At 39.7% G+C, this 22,475-nt stretch overlaps 1 protein-coding gene and 1 non-coding gene across 3 annotated transcripts; both read left to right on the top strand.

Annotated features, from left to right (window-relative positions):
- hspa9 (heat shock protein 9) lies at positions 1-21,137 on the top strand. 2 transcript variants are annotated; one of them, XM_026185620.2, is made up of 16 exons: positions 1-355; positions 1,104-1,162; positions 1,441-1,528; positions 2,074-2,255; positions 2,700-2,824; positions 2,907-2,980; positions 13,682-13,788; positions 13,937-14,099; positions 14,177-14,269; positions 14,698-14,907; positions 18,048-18,275; positions 18,353-18,575; positions 18,916-19,010; positions 19,391-19,483; positions 19,581-19,721; positions 20,053-21,137. In XM_026185620.2, exons 1-16 carry the CDS (start codon positions 275-277, stop codon positions 20,122-20,124), a joined length of 2,034 nt encoding a protein of 677 aa, XP_026041405.1. In that variant the 5' UTR covers positions 1-274; the 3' UTR covers positions 20,125-21,137. The 2 variants fall into 2 exon arrangements, with proteins under 2 accessions (XP_026041405.1, XP_080165512.1); XM_080309386.1 differs by lacking the exons at positions 1-355; positions 1,104-1,162 and having other exon boundaries at positions 1,527-1,646.
- On the top strand, positions 14,421-14,624 carry LOC113009624 (small nucleolar RNA SNORA74). The gene has a single exon (XR_003270217.1). It is a non-coding gene; the product is annotated as a small nucleolar RNA SNORA74 (small nucleolar RNA).
- Positions 21,138-22,475: the final 1,338 nt, after the last annotated feature.

Raw genomic sequence — 22,475 nt, 5'->3', positions numbered from 1 at the left:
GGGGTCCTTGAGCGGTGCATGGTGCAACATGTGTTGGATAATTCGAGAAGAAGCTTCGCAGGTCTTTTGCCGTTGCAGTCCAGAGGCGAGCAGTCTTGTCGCAGCTGAGCTCTATGCGGTTTTCTGAGGAGACGCTGCGTTAAAGTCTGAAGAGGCTCGGAAAGCTGAAATATTTTAGCATTCCTTCGCTGCCGAACTATCTGAAGAGTGTGCTTTTACTTAAAAGCTGTAGTTTAAAATCGAAGTTAGCAAGCCTGTTAGCTGAGTTGTGAAAATGTTGAGCGTCGCCCGAAGCGTTTCAAGGACTCTTCCCACGAAGAGTAATATCAGAAGCGTTTCGTCCTTGATTAAAAAGGTAAATGTCAAACAGTTAAGTAGATGCATTACGATGTGGCCATTAGCTTCCTAGCTTTAGATGCTAACAGCGTAAGCTTGAGGACAGCATATGTAGTCGTGGTTAGATCATTACTGTGTCACTAACAATGAGCACAGTCCAGCAGACACTGTAATAAATGTGTGTCACGAGAAGAGATGTGCAATAACAACATAGTATTGAGCCGCCGCTCTAGCATTCGATGTGCTGGTGTGTTTCATATCTGTGGGGCTAAGCTAATGCGTGCTAGCTCACTTCATTTGATACCGGACCTACTTGGCAGCTGTTTTTCAAAGTGCGGTCATTAGAGAAGCAAGTACTACTTGCTTCGTCATCTACTGAAATATTTTACTTTGGTGTGTGAGTTTTAATGTTCGTTTTGAGCTAGTTCCAAGGCTGTAGCAGAGCTGTGGGTCTGTGATCTTCGGTGAGGCGTCCCCTCCTCCAGCACGCTGCTCCACAGTTTAAGTAACACATTTAGAGCTCGATCTTCTACAGGCTTCGCTTAGCTGGATCCCACTATTAAGAATGGTTTCTTGTCACATGTGCTTGTTTGTGACTCCGATAATGTTATCTATGCTTTGGTTCTTCCAATTTTCATCCTGTTTTATTTTTTTTAAATATACTTGGATCTTTCCTTTTGAGGTTCAAAATGTCGAATTTTGTGAGTTCATCGCAAATATTTTGTCTGAGTTAACAGCTGTGTAACTGCGTTGTTCTGTATTATCAGGCATGCTGGACCGGCTTCCAACCAGATGCTCTTAGAGCCCTCTCCAGGAGAGACTATGCGTGAGTATCAACATTAAAGTGCCTGCGTTATATGAACGTGCACTAACAGCATGACGTTGGTGCTGGTTTAGCAATTTTTGTTTGTCGTTTAGAGGTAAAACTATACATTCACTTCCTAATGGCTGTGATTCATATTCACAATTTAAAATACTTTTTTGTCACCAAACAGAATGCCATATTCTGTATTGGTATTTCTAAATAGAAGTCTGAGAAATTTGGATCTTTTGGTGTAAACATGAGGTCTGCTGAGTTTGTCACTATCATTGTATGTGCTGCAGGTCTGAAGCCGTCAAAGGTGCAGTCATTGGGATTGACCTGGGAACCACAAACTCATGTGTTGCAGTCATGGAGGGCAAACAGGCCAAGGTGATGCTTTAGATGATTCACATGTTTGTTTGTTTGTTTAATCCCCTATCTTTAATCTAGCAGTATCTATGGAAATGGAACCCATCCTGAGTGCTGATACTAGAGAACTTCTAAGCGGGTAAACTAAATGTTGTGTTAATTAACTTAATGGAAGTTTGTTACTGTATGTGTAAGTAAACCAGAACAGGAAAAAAAATCAGACTGGCCAAATAGATGGGATCGTAGACACTGATGCAGCATTACTCAAAAGCCTCACTGCCCCAGGATATGATTAATAACAAAAGTTAAACATCACATCAGTGCATCCCTGGTAAAGAAATGGGTAACTTTGTGTAAACAGAATCCAAAGTTGTTTTTTTTTTCTCTGTAGTTTTTCTACCGTTTTGAGAAAAAAAACTGAAAAATGTTAACACTCATTAATTGAGGTTTTTGGTTCTTGGTCTTTTTTTTTCTCTTCTACCTCCAACTTTAAAAACTGGGGTTGATTGATGAATCTGATGAAACAATGATTCCTCCAATCTAAATGTTTTCTTATTTATGTTCAGGTGCTGGAGAACGCAGAGGGAGCGAGGACAACTCCTTCAGTCATTGCTTTCACAGCAGATGGTGAGCGTCTGGTGGGCATGCCTGCTAAACGCCAGGCTGTTACCAACCCTCAGAACACATTGTATGCTACCAAAAGACTGATTGGACGGCGCTTTGAAGACCCAGAGGTCCAGAAAGATCTGTGAGTTCATTTCTGGCCTTTAAAAAGATTCCGGGGTGGCTGTAGCTCAGGAGGTAGAGCAGGTCACCTACTGATCGGAAGGTTGGAGATTTGATCCCAGGCTCCTCCAGTCTGCATGCAAAGTATCCTTGGGCAAGATACTAACACCAAGTTGCTCTCCGATGCATCCATCGGAGTATGAATGTGTGTGAGTGTAGTTAGGAAGCACTCAGTATAGAGGTAGTGCTTGTGAGAATGGGTGTGACTGGGTGAATGTGGCGTGTTGTATAGAGCGCTTTGAGTACTCCGGGAGAGTAGAAAAGCGCTATATAAGAATCGGTCCATTTACCATTCTCAGTTATTGCATTTAAATCTCAAATCCGAGGTTTATTTTTTTAAATGTTGGATATAATGAAAGAAATAAACTTAGCTGGGTAAAAAAAACTACCTTTTTTCCATCAACAGGAAGAATGTTCCCTACAAAATTGTGCGTGCATCAAATGGTGATGCTTGGGTTGAGGCTCATGGCAAAATGTACTCCCCTAGCCAGGCAGGAGCCTTTGTTCTTATGAAGATGAAAGAGACTGCAGGTATAGTTGTGCAGACAGTCAAAAGATAATTTAAATGTTTTGCACATGTGAGCATTAGTTTTGCTTCATATTCATGTTGTAGAGAGCTACCTGGGAAGCACGGTGAAGAATGCTGTGGTCACTGTTCCAGCCTACTTCAATGACTCTCAGAGACAGGTATGCACACACAGGCTTTCTATTGAAGGAAACGTTGCTAAACGTTTTCGCACGAGCACCAAGATATGAATGTTTAAAAGCAGATGTCAGGCCTCCACCAGGGTCTTTTAAGAAAAGCTCAGCTTTTGAGAAGTGAATTATTGTTTTCCTGCTGTGACACTGAGAAGATTCAGAGGTTACTAACTGTAGCAGACTGTATCATGTTTCCACTAGAGTGGAGCAACTTGCAATACATTCAACTGCTTTAAAGACATTTTACTTAACTCTATTTAAACCTCCAAAAACATGTTTAACTGATGCATACATAAAGTATAGTTTTAAATTCAGTTAGAATGTGATTTATAAATTGTATTGTCCCTATGATACTGATATTTTATCCCCTTCACAGATTTGTATTATGCACTATGCCTTCATTGTTTAACTGATGCTATTTTTGGAACATAAAAATGATTCAGACATCCAGACAGGAGAGCACCGAATCACTGTTAACCCAATTCACACAGGATAGAATAATTTGGCCAAGTTCATGTTCAAATCGCCAACCTGATTTATAATCAATATATATATTTTAAGGTATAGTGTAATTAAGTGTGCCTATGCCAAGAGGCACACTTATTACTATTCATTGGATTTATTGTGTGGATGCCCTCAAGGGCATCCACACTATTGAGATCCTGTTTCTCTTTATTCTTTATTCCACTATTTGTGTGGATGCTTTAAGCATCCACACTATTGAGTTCCTGTTTCTCTTTCTTCTTTATTATTATTATTCCGGGTGTTTCCGTACACTTTTAGCCGTAGAACTACTTCCACAATTTTCAGCCGATTTTCACCGTTCAAATTTTAAACTATTCTGCTATTTTTGCTCTTTCCGGCTATGACTTTTGCTATTTTTTGCTATTATACTTTTTAAAATATTCCACTTTTTTCCTTTAATTTGTCCCATTGAAATGAATGGGAAACTTCTGCAATTCTGCTAAAATTTGCTTGTTTTTGAAACTTAACTACTTCCTCATATTTTCACGTAGAACAACCATTCAAACTTTAAAATGTTCTCAAATTATTGGGCTATTCAGGTATGATTCAGCTTTTTCAAATCTTTTACTGTTTTACTTTTATGCCTCTTAAAGTTTTGAGTTGCAAAATTGTGATTTTTCACAAAATACATGCGTTGTTATGGTTGCTATGCTCTTGGCTTCCAGTGTGCCACTGAAGCTTTTGCAGTCTTCTCTTCATGTCCGAACAACTGTTTGCTACTTGCTCAATTTTCACTCAACTTCCACAAATTATACATCAAAACGTAGGTATTTTTGCTGGCTTTCAGAAAATGTCACCATCATTGTTGTGGGGTTTATAGAATTTTGGCAAATCTCCTCAGACCAACACAAGGTCAGAAAACTCTCCATATAAAGTCAATGGAGAGTTTGTTCAAAATCACCGCTGCATTTCTGTAATGAGAGGCATATTCGAATCGTCATATCTCCTTAACGAAGCAAAGTTAAGACATGAGGCTTGTCCCGGTATATCTTCAGACACTCCTGATGCTCACAATTCAAGAATTTTTTTTCCTCACCTATTACCGTTCTGAGATGAGTTAGACTTGTTTGAGGGTAGGAAATTTGTCCCTTGCTCAGATTTCATCAGATTTCAAATTCTGGAAATTAGGCACTTTTTTTCTCTCATCATATCTTTCTGATGGATTTCCACAGAGCCCTGAAAAATTCCATGACTGTTCACCAAAGGCTGCTGTTTCTTACGGTGAAAGAATGATTTTGATGCTCCATATAGATTTAGAGTTACCAAAGGTTGTTTGAGAGCAAGTCAAGGCAGTTTTTGCTTCGCCTCTACTCGGTTACAGTGTATTACAAGTCATATATCTTTAATAATTTATATTTTATCTCTGAATTATGAAGACCTGAAGATTCCCCCCTCTCTTCTGAACAAAACGATGTCTGAATGACCGTTCTAGCCTCTACGGTTAGGAAATTATGGCCATTTGTTCGAGGGGAATCCTGAATGTCAGAAATACACTGAAGAAAACTCACACCTCTCTCTGTGTCTGTAAGGGCTGACTACAGCAGGTGCAGCTAATTTAACTGACCTACATATACCAAGCCCAGACTCTCAACAGCTCCTGTTCCTTTTACTCTCTGTGTATGTGTGTCTGTGTATCAATATTTCTCCTATGTTTAAGTATTACTCCTCAATCATAGTATTTCTGCTAAAGCAAAGTACTTCTACTACATCTTAGTACTTCTACTACATCTTAGTACTTCTGCTAAATCATAGTACTTCTGCTAAATCATAGTACTTCTGCTAAATCATGGTTTTGGGGCCAAATCATAATATTTCTGTTATTTTATAATATATGTGCTGAATATATTATATGTGCCAAATCATAGTATTTATCCCAAATTATAGTATTTATGCCAAATTACAGTATTTCTGCTAAAAAGAAGAAATGGTCCTTTTTAGCAGGAATTTCTGCCAAAAGATGGTATTGATGTTAAAACATAGTATTTCTGCTAAATCAGAGTATTCCTGCCAAATCATAGTATTTGTACTAAATGATAGTACTTGTGCCAAATCATAGTATTTGTGACAAAGCATCGTATTTGTATGGAGTCATAGTATTTCTTCTAAATCATAGTATTTCAATCAAATCTCATTAGTTGTTGTTAAAACGCAGTATTATTGCCAAATCATAGTATTTGTACCCAATCATAGTATTTCTGCTAAATCATAGCATTTGTGCCAAATCATGGTATTTGTGCAAAAACATAGTATGTCTGCAAAACCATAGTATATCTCTTATGTTATAGTATTACTACTAAGGCATAGTATTTCTGCCAAATCATAGTATTTGTACTAAATCATAGTACTTGTGCCAAATCATAGTATTTGTTGCACATCATAGTATTGGAACCAAAACATAGTATTTGTCCCAAAGCATCGTATTTGTATGGAGTAATAGTATTTCAATCAAAAGTAGTTGTGTTAAAACGCAGTATTATTGCCAAATCATAGTATTTCTGCCAAATCATAGTATTTGTACCCAATCCTAGTATTTTTGCCATGTCGTATTTGTGCCGAATCATGGTATTTTTGCCAAATCGTGGTATTTGTGCCCAATTAATAATTCTGTTATGTTATAGTATTACTACTAAGTCGTAGAATATCTGTTATGTTATAATGCATCTGCGGAATATAGTATGTGTGCCAAATCATAGTATTTATACCAAATCACAGTATTGCTGCTAAAACATAGTATTTCTGCCATATTGTGGTATTTGTGCAAGAATATTGAACTGTTATGTTATAGTACTAATGTTACTACTAAGTCATAGTATTTCTGCGTTGTTATAGTATTTGTGCTAAAACGTAGTATCTCTGCCAAGTCATAGAATTACTGCAATTTCATAGTTTTTTTTTTTCTAGGAAATCTGTTATGTTATAGTATTACTACTCAGTCATAGTATTTCTGCCAAATCATAGTATTTGTGTGAATTTGTATACTGTAATATCACTGTATTATGTAGTGGCTAAGTAGGGGCTGTTAACTAAGTGCATCAGTGTAAATAGGTCATCACTTGTGTTGGAGTGCCCTCTTGTGGCGCCTTTTGGGTAGTGCCTTAGTAAACGTGAACCCTGTAAAAAGTGGCATCAGACTGATTTGTAGTGGAGGAATTTGTTGCCAGTTTTCTTAATCTTTAATCTGTATGCATATTGTAATGCATACCCTGTTCTTAATCATAGAAACCACACCATATCACCTCTCCACATCCTCCTACTTGTATGCCATACCTCCCTGTACCATCCATCTGACCGCAATAAACTCCACCTGTGGCAATCTAATCCCTGGGTGTCAGCCTCTCCTTCTGACCGAGGATAGTTACTATTGCAGCACCACCCAGCATTAAACTGACGTACACCATTCTGTACAATAGTATTTGTGCTAAAAAGTAGTATTTCTGCCAAATCATAGTATTACTGCTATTTCATACTATTTAAGCGAAATTACAGTGTTTCTGCAAAAACATTGCATTTCTGCTAAATCATAGTATTTCTGTAATCTTATAGTACTTGTACTCAATTATAGTATTTGTGACAAAGTGTAGTATTTGTACCAAAACATAGTATTACTGGTAAATCATAGTATTTGAGCCAAATCATAGTATTTGTGCCAAAGCATAGTATTTCTTCCAAATCATAGTATAACTGCATAATAAAGGTTCTTGAGCCACATCAGTGTTTGTGCCAAATCTTAGTATTTCTTCTAAATCCTTGTAATTCTGCTCAATGATAGAATTTCTGCTATGCTGTAGTACTTTTTTTTCCTGGATTGTAGTACTTCTGCTAAGTCAAAGTATTTCATGTAAATCATAGTATTTCTACCAAGTCCCAGTGTTTCTGCTAAATCATAAATAATGTTTTACCACAAATTGTATGATTTGGGGGCGAGAGGCAGGGTACACCCTGGACAGGTTGCCAGTCTGTCGGGGATAGGCTCCAACGCCCCCCACGACCCTGAAAAGGGTAAGCGGATGGATGGATGTATGATTTGGCTCAAATACTATGATTTGGCAGAATTTTCTGTGTTCCAGCACAAATGCTATGATTTGGCAGGAAAAAAATATTATTTAGTATTTCTGCTAAAACTTAGTATTTATACTATGTTTAAACTTTAAAAATTCTGCTATTTCTGCTGATGTGTGTTATGACTTTTGACCATTTAAATGAATGGAACACATTATCAATGTGGTCACTGATTTTGCATGCTGGGCTGAGCTGTGTTTTAGCTCAGTGAGATAAGCATCCGTTCTCAGACTGGGAGGCCTGGGTTCAAATCCAGCTTATGGCAACATTTCTTTCAGCTAACAGTTAAACTTTTTTTTTAACTCTTTTCAACACAAATTTCATCTTTTTAACCCCTTTTCAGCACAAATCCAAACTTTTTCAGCTCTTTTTAGCAAAAACCTCTTTTCAGTAGAATTCTGCTCATTCAACTCTTTTCAGCAGCAATTCTGATAGAAATCTTTTAAGCAAAATTTTCAGTTTTTTCTGCTGTTTTCAGAAAAAAACTCTTTTCAGCAGAAATTCTGCTCTTTCACCTCTTTTCAGCAGAATTTTCACTTTCTTTTTTTTTTTTTTTTTTTTCTCCCCATCCATCCATCCATTCGCTTCCGCTTATCCTTTTCAGGGTCGCGGGGGGCGCTGGAGCCTATCCCAGCTGTCATAGGGCGAGAGGCAGGGTACACCCTGGACAGGTCGCCATTCTGTCGCAGGGCTAACACACAGGGACAGACAACCATTCACTCGCACATTCACACCTAGTGACAATTTGGATTAATCAATTAACCTATCCCCACAAGCTGCATGTCTTTGGACGGTGGGAGGAAGCCGGAGTACCCGGAGAGAACCCACGCAAACACGGGGAGAACATGCAAACTCCACACAGAAAGACCCCGGCCTGATGGTGGAATTGAACTCAGGACCTTCTTGCTGTGCGGCAACAGTGCTAGCCACCGTGCTGCTTTTTTTTTTTTTTTTTTTTTTGGCCCAAATTCTGCTTACTCACCTCTTCTGAAAAATTTTCAGCCTTTCCACCTCTTATCAGCACAATTCTCAGCAGCTTCTGCTCATTTCAGCACAATTGTCAATCTCTCCACCTCTTCTTTGTGAGAAAGAGTTTGGCTCAGTGAGCTAAATAGCTGCCCTTAGACCAGGATGGCCAGGTTCGAATCCTGCTCAGGGCAGCATTTTTTTTTTTTTTCCAACTTTCAATTTTTTCAGCTTTTTTCAACAAACATCTTCAGCGTTAAGGCATCCACACAGCATTTTTGCAGGAAATGCAAATTTTTCTAGTTATTCTGGTTGCTCCTGTACGTTTTTCGCCACTTAACTACTCCCACAATTTTTGTCCGATTTTTACCATTCAAATTTTAAACTATTCAGCTATTTCTGCTAACGATTGCTATGACTTTTGGTATTTTCTGTTATTATACTTTTAAAAATATTACACTTTTTTCCTTTAATTTGTCCCATTGAAACGAATGGGAAACTTCCACAATTCTGCTAAAACTTGCTTGTTGTTGAAACTTAACTACTTCCTCATACTTTCACCTAGAAACTCCATGCAAACTTTAAAATGTTCTCTGATTATTGGGCTATTCCTGTGTGATTCAGCTTTTTCAGATCTGTTACCGTTTTCATTTAATGCCTCTTTAAGTTTCAGTTGCAGCTTTGTGATTTTTTTTTTTTCTTTTTTTTTTTTCAGAAAATACACGCGTTGCTATGGTTGCTATGCAATTAACTCAGAGTGAGTGCTGGTCTGATCTGAATTTTCTCTTCATGTCTGAACAACTTCTTGCTACTCGCTCAATTTCCACTCACCCCCCACAAATTATACATCAAAATGTAGGTATTTTTGCTGGCTTTAAGACAGTGTCACTATAATTATTGTGCGAGTTACGGTTTTTTCACAATTTGCCTCGAAGTGACACAAGGTCTCAAAACTCCCCATTCAAAGTCTATGGGGAGGTTGTGAAACTCAGAGCTGAAATACTGAAACTGAAGGCATTTTCAAATCGTCATATCTACTTAACGAAGCGAAGTTAAGACATGAGGCTTGTGCCAATTCATCTTCAGACACTGCTGACACTCGCGGTCGAAGCAGTTTTTACAGTCATCTTACCATTGAGCCATAAATTACGTTTGTTTGAGGGGTGGAAATCTGTCCTCCTCTCATTTTTCAAACTCCAAAAATGAAGCCGTTTCTTCTCTTGTCATATCTCCGCGACGGAGGTACAAAGATCTATGTAAATCGCAGTCAAAGTTCACCAAAGTCCGCTGATTCACCCAGTGTAAGAATGCTTCTATCCCACCTAGTTTTTGAGTTACACGACGTTTTGTAACTCCAAAAAACTGAGTTTTTTTTCGCCTCTCACCGCGATCTAATTCTGACTGCTCATCACCCTGTTTTCCAGGCGCCCGCTCTCTTTGCCAGTGGCGCGATTGGTAAGGAAACGGCTCTTCAGACCAAAGTTCATGGGTTCAGTTCCACCTTGGCCCACATGTTTGTTTATGTTTGTTTGTTTGTTTGTTTTTCACTACAAATTCATATTGATAATTTATTACAATTCGGCAACGTTTTATGATTTTTGGCAGCCTCTTCTGCTGTTTTCATTAGAATTGTAAGCTTTTTCACCTTTTTTCAGTTACGTGAGAACCAGTTTGGCTCAATGAGTAGCTGAAAAATATCAGCCTCTTCTGCTGTTTTAGCAGGATTTCAGAGTTCAGCTTTTTCACTTGTTTTAAGCACAAATTTCAGTTTCTTTACCTCATTTCAGAACAAAATTCTTCCTCTTCCCCTCTTTTCTGCTAATTTGAGCTTCTGCTCCACAGTGCACATTTTCCCTCTCATCATATCTTTGTTTGTGACCAGAACTCATTTGGCTCAGAGGGTTGAGCAGCTGCCGTGAGACCCGGTGGCAGAGGTTCGAATCCTGCCTGTGACAGTTGCTACACATGTTCCCTGCTTGCATGCGCTCTGCTTTCTTGACACTCCCCAGTGTATCATTACACATACAGCCATCTTCAGCAAGCACCTCTGCTTCCACACCTCTTTTCAGCAGATAATTCTGCTTTTTCAGCTTTTTTTTTCAGCAGACATCTTCAGCGTTAAGGCATCCACACAGCATTTTCGCAGGAAATGCAAATTTTTTTTCTAGTTATTCTTCAAGTTGCCACTTTCTTTGCCGCTTAACTACTCCGTCAGTTTTCAGCCGATTTTCTCAGTTCAAACTCTAAACTGTTCTGCTCTTTCTGCTAATTCCTGCTATGACTTTTGGTACTTATAACTATTATACTTTTTAAAATATTACACTTTTTTCCTTTAATTTGTCCCATTGAAATGAATGGGAAACTTCCACAATTCTGCTAAAACTTGCTTGTTGTTGAAACTTAACTACTTCCTCATACTTTCACCTAGAAACTCCATTCAAACTTTAAAATGTTCTCAGATCATTGGGCTATTCCTGTGTGATTCAGCTTTTTTATTTTTTATTTTTATTTTTATTTTTTTTAAATATCTTTTACCATTTTAATTAAATCCTTTAAGTTTTCAGTTGCAGCTTTGTGATTTTTGAGAAAATACATGCGTTGTTATGGTTGCTATGCAATTAACTCAGAGTGAGCACTTGTTCAGACATGAAGAGAAAACTGAAAAAGGACAACTTCTTGCTACTCACTCAATTTTCACTCAACCTCCACAAATTATACATCAAAACGTAGGTATTTTTACTGGCTTTCAGAAAATGTCACTATCACTGTTGTGGAAGTTACAGATTTTTATCAAATCGCCTCAGAGCAACACAATGTTTGAAATATGAATGTCTCCATAGAAAGTGAATGGGGACTTTGTTCAAAATCACCGCTGGAACTCTCTGAGAGGCATTTTCAAATCATCATATCTCTTTAACAAAGCAAAGTTAAGACATGAGGCTTGTGCCAATTCATCTTCAGACCCTGCTGACACTCACGGTCGACGCAGTTTTTACAGTCATCTTACCGTTGAGCCATAAATTAGCTTCAACAAAGGGCAGCTAGCCACCGGTGTATTTACATGCGGGAAAAAGACACATGCGAGGTGGCTAACGCGGAGCTCAAACAGATGGCAGCCATGGATCAGGGAAATTGAAGGCAGGAGAAGCAGGTTAACTGAATTTCAGGTAAGAAGTTATGAACTGCACTCTATTTGGGTCGGATATAAACAGAGTTTAGGTGTAGTTTATTTTCGTTGTGTTAACTTTTTACAATCAGTTACAATAAGTCGTACTGCGTGCTAGCTGGCATGACGCAGTTTCTATACAGCTGTGTGCGCGCTAAGTTACTGATGAATTGAATTGAATTTTATTTTATTCATAAGGGTTAGTTCGTAGAGTTGCAAACCGTTCCGTACAAACTGAATCGTCCCGCATTCAGAGAAAATATTACGCGTTTCGTATTGAGCTGAAAAGGAACACAGTTTGTCCCGTACTTCAGGTAGAACGGAAGAAGACACAAAGCTGGATTTATTCTGTCGTTACGCAGCCTCCCCTGTCATTCTCTCGCCTGTTGCAACTTCAATCATGAAACTGATCAATGATCGGCTTTTCTCTCTTGTTTATCGCGCTAAACAACAGCAGCACGTTTAAGCTTGATCAGCTGTTGTTAAATTCATTTGATTTTAATTTCTAGTATCAGCTGATGTTTGCTGGAGCCACAGCTGTAAAAACGGCTGGTCCAAACCAGGAGATGTCCTTACTGAATCATCAGAGCTGAACTGGTGATGGAGAAACGGGTTTACCTTTTAGGTGACATGAATGAGTTGAAGGGAAGTCATGAACTGTTTCTGACAGACAAATAACACCAATATCCTTTTTTGTGTAGCTGACAACTGGTAACTGTGCAGGGGCGGATCTAGCAAAGCTTTTGCCAGGGAGCCAGGTAGGGCATTAACAGGGAAAGGGGGACACAAAGATATACTTTTCTTTCTTACTCTCATATAAAATATTTAGCTTTTATTAAATAGTTATTTGAATCTTATAACCAAAGTTTGTATAATAATACACAAGATTGGCTGTAGATCATTGTTAATCATTCAGAACACTGTAAAAATAACAAAAAACAAAAAGTGAATGCAAAAGTGCATAAATATTTATTTTACGTGTTTGATGTGTGTGGCAGGGCGTGGTATGCAGTGCCGCTGCAGGGGAGGTGGACCCACGGGCGTAAAGTCTGTGATCTCTCGGCTGTTTTTTGGGTGTGTGTTGGGCTGTGAGATGAAAAGCTACAGCCGGCTGTGTGGGTACACCAACCATGTGAAAAAAGTGGTCCATAACGTAATGCTTCCTGTAAAATAGTCAGATGTCTATTCATATTAATGTACAGAATTCACCTGCTTACTGCTACTACTGCACATTCACTCAGTGTGTGTGTGTGTGTGTGTGTGTGTGTGTGTATATGTATATACACAAATATATGTGTGTGCTTCCTCTACACCCCCCCCCCTCAATTTTTTTGCACATGTCGAGGAGCGTGTCAGGCTACATTTCACTGTGTGTTATACTTGTATAACTTTGCATGTGACAAATAAAGAACCTTGAACTTAAACTTCAAAGCGTGTTTATGCAAACATTGTCGGGTCTGCCGTGGTACAATGGGACTGCTCATGAACCTCTGTGCACAGCGTCTGCAAATCGGGGCTGTACGAAGTCACCTCATCTTTACACAAAACTGTAAGCTGTCATCTGTGAGGCGCGAGTGGTGTTTGTTTTTTACCATAGTTCATGGTGGAGAATGGCTGCTCTGCTGAGTTTTGCTCTCTGTAGCCGTATGAATGGCAAACTACACTGATTAGCAGCGGCATAGGCACACTTAAAATTTCTTCCGAAATTTTCGCTTTCTAGTTCATCATATACTTTCTTTTTATACTTTCTTTTTCTTCCAACCCCCCCCCCCCCCCCCTTTTTTTTTTTTTTTTTTTTATAAAACTGTTCGAAGTTTTTGATAAGACTAATCTACCTCAGTCTCAGAGCAGTTAAGGTGATATGTAGATGTCGAATAATTAGCTTCTGTGTCCTTGTTGCTGCTTTGGAATGCACTTGATGATTGAAGTAACGATTCATCTTCGATACTTGTGTCAACTTGTTTCTTTGACAGGCCACCAAAGATGCTGGGCAGATCGCTGGTCTGAGCGTCCTGCGTGTGATTAACGAGCCAACTGCTGCTGCTCTGGCCTATGGCCTGGACAAGACCCAAGATAAGATGTGTGTAGATGACAAAAAACCACCTGATGTTTACTGCTATGCTTAGGAGTATCAGTACTTGCTAAGAAAGATGATAGATGATCCTGTACATAGAAGAATACAACTACTCGCTCTGTTGTTGTGTTAACCTCTATGAATGTGTTTCCAGTATTGCTGTGTATGATCTAGGTGGAGGTACGTTTGACATCTCAATCCTGGAGATCCAGAAGGGAGTTTTTGAGGTGAAGTCCACAAATGGTGACACCTTCCTTGGAGGAGAGGACTTTGATCAGCACCTCCTCAGACACATTGTCAAGGAGTTCAAGAGAGAGGTGGGTATTCTAACAGTCTTTAAGCCTTGATCTATTTGTGAAGTTTTGCGTTTTCAACCTGCGCTGTTTCTTTTCAGTCCGGTGTAGACCTGACGAAGGACAACATGGCTCTTCAGAGAGTCAGAGAGGCTGCGGAGAAGGCAAAGTGTGAGCTGTCCTCTTCACTGCAGGTACTCCTAGCTTTTATCCTCATGGGAAGCTAATGAGTTTGTGTAGTTGTATAAAAAGGTGACACTGAATGGCTGATGTATCACAGATGCTTTAGGGTGTTTTGATTTTGGTTGTACTGCTTGTCATCACATGTCTCAGTGCATGTTGTGTGCCAGCTCTCAGTCAGCTGTCCAGATAATCTGTGTCTGGCTCAGTGTTACAGTGCTGGTAGACGAAGCTCCTGTTTTTTTTGCTTCAGTGCAGCAGGTTCTGTTTTAGAATCCGCTGCTGCTGTGCTGCTACAGGACTTGGCCCAGTGAGAGTGGACTGTCCTGATTCTGACCGCAGGCCAGGCCTAGTACAGGGTCACACAAAATGAACCACAGTGCTGAGTTAAAAGCATTTTGTAACTGTTTAAATACTCAGTGATTGTCCTTCTGTTTTACAGACTGACATCAACCTCCCCTACCTGACTATGGATGCCTCCGGTCCCAAACATCTTAACATGAAGCTAACCCGTGCTCAGTTTGAAGGTATTGTTGCTGACCTTATCCGCCGCACCGTGTCTCCTTGCCAGAAGGCCATGCAGGATGCTGAAGTGTCCAAGGGAGACATCGGAGAGGTGCTGCTGGTGGGAGGCATGACACGCATGCCCAAGGTACACAAGACAGATGTTTAAAACCACCAAAGTGCATGAAATAACTCAGGGTGCACATACTTTATACTTGTGGGACTAGATGGAGTAAACGAGTAAGTTCTGCAGCTTCCATACTGTTAACTATTCGTTGCGAATAGTTAACAGTAGACAAAGTGGTACACACCACAAATGTGTGGTCTGGTTTGGGGACATAATGACATTTACAGTGGCTTGCAAAAGTATTCGGCCCCCTTGAACCTTTCCATATTTTGTCACATTACAGCCTCAAACATCAATCAATTTTATTAGAATTCCACATGAAAGACCAATACAAAGTGATGTACACGTGAGAAGTGGAACAAAAATCATACATGATTCCAAACATTTTTTTACAAATAAATAACTGAAAAGTGGGGTGTGCATAATTATTCAGCCCCCTGAGTCAATACTTTGTAGAACCACCTTTTGCTTCAATTACAGCTGCCAGTCTTTTAGGGTATGTTTCTACCAGCTTTACACATCTAGAGACTGAAATCCTTGCCCATTCTTCTTTGCAAAACAGCTCCAGCTCAGTCAGATTAGATGGACAGTGTTTGTGAACAGCAGTTTTTGAGATCTTGCCACAGATTCTCAATTGGATTTAGATGTGGACTTTGACTGGGCCATTCTAACACATGGATATGGTTTTTTTTTTTTTTTTTTTTTTTTTTTTTAAACCATTCCATTGTTGCCCTGGCTTTATGTTTAGGGTTGTTGTCCTGCTGGAAGGTGAACGTCCACCCCAGTCTCAAGTCTTTTGCAGACTCCAAGAGGTTTTCTTCCAAGATTGCCCTGTATTTGGCTCCATCCATCTTCCCATCAACTCTGACCAGCTTCCCTGTCCCTGCTGAAGAGAAGCACCCCCAGAGGATGATGCTGCCACCACCATATTTGACAGTGGGATGGTTTGTTCAGAGTGATGTGCAGTGTTAGTTTTCCGCCACACATAGCATTTTACATTTTGGACAGAAAGTTCCATTTTGGTCTCATCTGACCAGAGCAGCTTCTTCCACATGTTTGCCGTGTCCCCCACATGGCTTGTCGCAAACTGCAAAGTGGACTTCTTATGGTTTTCTGTTAACAATGGCTTTCTTCTTGCCACTCTTCCATAAAGGCCAACTTTGTGCAGTGCACGACTAATAGTTGTCCTATGGACAGATTCCCCCACCTGAGCTGTAGATCTCTGCAGCTCGTCCAGAGTCACCATGGGCCTCTTGGCTGCATTTCTGATCAGCGATCTCCTTGTTCGGCCTGTGAGTTTAGGTGGACGGCCTTGTCTTGGTAGGTTTACAGTTGTGCCATACTCCTTCCATTTCTTAATGATCGCTTGAACAGTGCTCCATGGGATGTTCAAGGCTTGGGAAATCTTTTTGTAACCTAAGCCTGCTTTAAATTTCTTAATAACTTTATCCCTGACCTGTCTGGTGTGTTCTTTGGACTTCATGGTGTTGTTGCTCCCAATATTCTCTTAGACAACCTCTGAGGCCGTCAAAGAGCAGCTGTATTTGTACTAGGGCTGCCACAAACGATTATTTTGATAGTTGACTAGTCACCGATTATTTTTGCGATTAGTCGACTAATCAGATCATGCATCCATTGGAGTAAAACGTACATCTTATTGCACCAGCATGCATCTACTCTTATGTAACTATCATTAGCTTACAGCTTTAAGTGTTTAAGGTATGTGCTAACTAAAAATAAAGACAAGGTGATAGTTTATTAAATTTTAATGAAATTTGCAGATTGTTTCGGTGAAGTTTAAACTCCTTGCTATCTAAAATATAACAGGACACCGGAGTATATTCTCGAGCATTTCACACTTCTGATAATCAGTTGTCTTCTTGACGTTTATTCAGCTGTGTAAAAACTAAAACTTCAATCTCAGCCAAACCGATTTACTCAGGAACAAATAAAATACTAAAAAAAAGCAAAACAATAACATTTTGAAGTTATCGAAGTGACTTATATATGTTTTACCTGAGTAGCGAAAGACGGCAGTGGGTTTGAAAACGATTTGCCGGGAGTCCGGTGTTCTCACGGGCTCTAGTGAGCCTTGCCCCCGACTAGCTATCGAGCTAGTGGGTAACAGACGTCTCCGAAAACGTCAGAACGCCTTTGAAAATATGTGGTGTCTTGATAAACTGAGCAGATATTTGAGGTTTATACAGCTACATTCTCACCTGAAAATATGTTAAACGTTTATTTTGTGACCCAGAAAGAATAATAAGAGTAATATTAAAACTAACTAGCTGCCGCCATTGTTGTAAACTGAACTGAGCTGCGCTATGAATTCTGGGACACAGCTTCTTCTTCGGGTTTAACGGCAGCTGGCATCTATGTACATGCAGTGCTGCAATCTTTTGTTTCAGTCTGTTATTACACTCTTAAATCCTACTACTTATTCCTGCGTCTTTTGTGATCTTACAAAGCTTCGAACGACGCGTCGACTATTAAATCAGTCATCGACGATTTTGATAGTCGACGTAATCGTGACTAGTCGACTAATTGTGGCAGCCCTAATTTGTACTGACATTAGATTACACATAGGTACACTCTATTTAGTCATTAGCACTCATCAGGCAATGTCTATGGGCAACTGACTGCACTCAGACCAAAGGGGGCTGAATAATTACACACACACACCACTTTTCAGTTATTTATTTGTAAAAAATGTTTGGAATCATGTATGATTTTTGTTCCACTTCTCAAGTGTACACCACTTTGTGTTGGTCTTTCACGTGGAATTCCAATAAAATTGATTCATGTTTGAGGCTGTAATGTGACAAAATGTGGAAAAGTTCAAGGGCGCCGAATACTTTTGCAAACCACTGTATACATTGCAAACAGGTGTATTTTTTTCGTAGTTGAGCTAACATGCAGTGCACTTTAGTTTTCGGCAGCTTGACAGTTGAATTGTTGGCTCATTACTGGCTCATTAACTTTGACGTGATCTCTATCTGCACAACCCTAGTGCACAGACAATAAGAAGAACATAGATTTGTACAGTGCTTTTACAAAAGAGTAAAACAATGTTTTCTGCATTTTGAATATGATTTTTATAATGCTGATTTTAATGCATGCATAACTCGTAATTAACACCCCCCACCACATCCGCACTGCAGGTTCAGCAGACAGTCCAGGATCTGTTTGGCCGAGCCCCCAGCAAGTCTGTGAACCCTGATGAAGCTGTCGCTATTGGGGCAGCCATCCAGGGTGGCGTTCTGGCTGGCGATGTAACCGATGTGCTGCTTTTGGATGTGACTCCACTGTCGCTGGGTATCGAGACTCTGGGTGGTGTCTTTACCAAACTCATCAATAGGAACACCACAATTCCCACCAAGAAGAGCCAGGTATTTAAAGCAGGACTGCAGTCCCACAGTCTCAGTGAAGCCCCATGTGATCTACAGTGTCACATGTTCCCCTCCAGGTGTTCTCCACAGCAGCTGATGGACAGACTCAGGTGGAGATCAAAGTGTGCCAGGGTGAGAGAGAGATGGCGACAGACAACAAGTTGCTGGGTCAGTTTACTCTGGTAGGAATCCCTCCAGCCCCTCGTGGAGTCCCTCAGATCGAGGTCACATTCGACATCGACGCCAACGGCATCGTCCATGTGTCGGCCAAGGACAAAGGCACAGGCCGCGAGCAGCAGAGTCAGTGCACACAGTAAACCAGTCTGAAAGCTGAGAACTTTGTTTTTTTTCCCACTTCGTGTGTTAGCAAGTCAAGCTAAAAGACATTTCAAACTGCTGAAAATAATCTGCATTTTTAGATAAATGTTAACACTTAACTTGGTTGACTTTTACAGTTGTTGTTAAGACAGACTAGATAGGGAGGTTAATATTTATGCATGTTGCTGTAATCACTTGGCCCTTACTCAGTCTTGTTTCAGACAACTGTTTTTTGTTTTTTTCCCTGCATTACGACTCTGTTTGAATTGGTATCTGTAAAAGTCAAAGTGCACATATAAATATCTCATTTCCTCCTTTACAGTTGTGATCCAGTCATCAGGAGGTCTCAGTAAAGATGACATTGAGAATATGATCAAGAATGCTGAGAAGTATGCAGAGGAGGACCGGAGGAGGAAGGTAACAGTCAAACTGTAAAGACAAAAGTCGGGGGTGAAATCTCACCGTCTTGATTGATGGGCACTTTATTGTCATCATAACTCAGTGCAACACAGAAAATGTTCATCTTAAAACACAGAAATCAGTTCACACTTATTTATACAAGGCTCATTCCTAATGGGTCATCTCAAGACACTTTATGTTGAACAGACTTGAAACTAGCTGCAAACAAAGGACTCAATGCCGTTTCACCCACAGTTACATCTGTTCAGTTGGTTTACAGGCATTTCCACATTGGCTTTTTAGGCCTAGAAGTTGCACGTCTTACACACAGATGATGGTTCACCACTGTGTTGTCTGTGGTTTTAGTATCTGGTAAATACTGAGTTGTCTTGCTGCAGGACCGTGTGGAAGCTGTCAACATGGCTGAGGGCATCATCCATGACACAGAATCCAAGATGGAAGAGTTTAAAGACCAGCTCCCTGCTGATGAGGTAATGCTCTAAACTTTGTTGTAATTTACTGAGATTAAATTAATGTTTTGTGCTTGATTTTTGTCTTATTTTTTCCCCCCTATTTTTGTGAAATCAGTGCACCAAGCTGAAGGAGGAGATTTCAAAGGTCAGGAATCTGTTGACCAATAAGGACTCTGAGACAGGCGAGAACATCAAGCAGGCCGCAACCAACTTGCAGCAGGCATCACTCAAACTGTTTGAAATGGCCTACAAGAAGGTAGGCCTTGAAACTGTGTATATCAGTGTGTGCTGTACTGTAAAAGTCTTGACCAGACCCTCATTTTATTACATTTTGCTTCCAAGAATCTTTTGAATCAGAAAAATGCTAACTGTAAAAGAAATAAGAATATTTTTGTACAAACAAGTTGACTACCAAAGAGCTATTTGCTGAAAACGAGGCATATCTTAGAATGTGCAATTTCCATAAAAATTAGGGAAAACTAGAGGTGAACAAACCCAAAAGAAGTAAAAGGTCACACAGATTAAAGCGGTTTTGTAGAATTCTGCTCAGTGTTTGTGAAAGTCTTTAATTCCTTTTGTTCCTGCAGATGGCAGCAGAGCGGGATAGCAGCAGCAGTTCCAGTTCTTCAGAAGGAGAGAAGAAAGAAGGCCAACAGTAGATCTTATTAGTACTTGGCTGTCATGAGATGACCATGACAGCAGAGGACTGTTGGGCTTGTGTGGTGGACTAGGCGGAAGGATGATCGCCAGAGTCATTCTTGCATAACACAACATTCTACTGTGTTTTGGCAGTAAAATAGAAAAGATAAATGTCAGTGTATGTTCCTCCATGTCCCATGATATCCTATTTCTAATTTAACTGTCTGGAACAAAAAGTTGTTTATTTTTACAAAGATGTTAATTTCCATTCTGAGGTAGTGAAACATTTTCTTGTTGAAGATATCACATTTCTTTTGTTCAGTTTCGGAAAGCGGGATGCTCGTTCATAGCACTTATTTGTACCGGTTCACTCTGAGAGGTGTGGTACAGAGGATGTACAACTGCAGAGTGCTGAATAAGAAAAGTCTCCTTTTGGTGTACTCTATTAACATCTCGGAGGCTGCCAGTCCCCCTCTCTGTTATCCTGAGTGCACTCCATTGACTTGCATTCATTTAGTCTCTTGTAAGAACTGGTTTGTGATCATGTGGTCACATTTTCTGGCATCACGCCAATTCCTTAAACAGTAAATTCAAAGTATGTCTGTGAGATGAGAATTTTAAGAATATAATAAGTATGTGAGAAACTCCCTTTTGGCTCTTAAAAATGCACTTCTTTGGTCACCTTAAACCGAGCATGGGTTGAACTCAACACAACACATGATGGGACAGCTAACTAGATGACATCATGGTTCACTTCTGACAGACAACAGGAGAAAGAAGAGTCATGCATGAGGAGTGTGGAGCAACTGTGTCATTCATTGACGGCCAGAAACTACTCTGTGTACAGTGACTTGCTGTGTTGAGCACTCTACTTTAAAAAGAAGCATGAAGTAGTGTATTGAATTGAAAGTTCTGTTTATTGTGAGAGTATGGGATGGGTGATTATATTAATGAAGTGAAAACTGAGAATCATAGTAACTTGCCTTTTTTCTTTTTTTTTCTTTTTTTTTTAAATAAAAAAATATGAAATATGTGAGTGTTGTGGGGGTTTTTTTTTCTTTTCTTCATGTGTTTTATTCTTTCTAGTATTTGAAAAACTTCCTGATTTTATTTTCTTGCGCATTTGTGATACTTGCTTGTTTCAGATAATGAAACTTTAATATTGGACAAAGACGGTGTGAGCAAAGAAATCAGTTTTTGAAAAAACCGTGCCATTAAGGGAGAAAAGAGAGCCAGGTAGGCTTGGTTCTATGCGTTAAAGTTGTTGCTCCAGAAAGTTCCCTGCTTACCAGCAAAAACCGCAATCAAGCATTAGTGATGACTATCAATGAGCCTTTCATACCACTGTGAAGGAATTTTGGACCACCCTTCTTTACAGAATTGTTTTAATTCAGCATGAGTTGCCTGTTTAAGGGATGCGTCCCAATAGGCTTTAAGTTCATACTTTTGAGTAGGCTCAAAACTAAGAATCCTTTGTGTTTTTTTTTTTTTTGTTTTTTTTGTTTTTTTAAGCCTTTCAGAAATGGACTTGTTTGGTGTATTTGAGATCATTGTATTTCTGTATAATCCAAGCGTTCTGGAATCATAACCCGGTCTGTGGCGCACAAAAGGTTGGGGACTGCTGCACTAAAGGATGTTGGACCTTTATGCCAACCTCTTAGTTCTTGGTGAGAAATATGCCTGAGTAGCTCACTGGAGGTCATTTTATAGGGCTCTGACAGTGTTTCCCATGTTCCTACTTGCACAAGAAATCATCTACAGGACTAGGTTGATGCCCTTCTGCAACCCTGTTGCAACCCTGTTGCAGAAGGCCCTTCTGCAACAGGGTTGTTATGGCCCATCTTTCTGTATCTCCTCCACACTCCTGAGACTGTGCTAGGAAACACTGCGAACCTTCTCGTGATGGCTTGTATTGATGTGCCATCCTGGAGGAGCTGGACTACTTATGCAACTGGAATGGGATGCACTGGCAAAAAAAAAAGTAAAACTAGTGAAAAATCAGCCCTTGACCACCACTTTATTCCCACAGCATTACAACTGAATGCACAATTGTGAGAATACGTGTATTTGCTTAGGAAATACATATTTAACTAATTTCACTTGGTCAACCCAGTGAAAAGTCATGTTTTCAAGCTTTTTTCCATGATGTTGGATGAAATACCTGAGACATTTACAATAAATTAGTTACCATTTTGTGTTTGATGAGCTAACGTGTTCAAAAAATAATTCTTTGTGCATAATCCCCTAACATGTTTTAATACGCAAGTAAATTTGAGTTGTGCATGCTTAGAACATCCAGATGCGTTATTTTTAAAACGTGTTAAAAATGCATCTCAAACCTCTGTGCTGTTGTACCTCTATGGTTTCACTA

This window comes from Astatotilapia calliptera, chromosome 2 (genome assembly GCF_964374335.1).
Source record: "Astatotilapia calliptera chromosome 2, fAstCal68.1, whole genome shotgun sequence".
Classification (NCBI taxonomy): domain Eukaryota; kingdom Metazoa; phylum Chordata; class Actinopteri; order Cichliformes; family Cichlidae; genus Astatotilapia; species Astatotilapia calliptera.
Note: the sequence above shows the minus strand (reverse complement) of the source record. Positions and strands in the feature narration are given on the sequence as shown.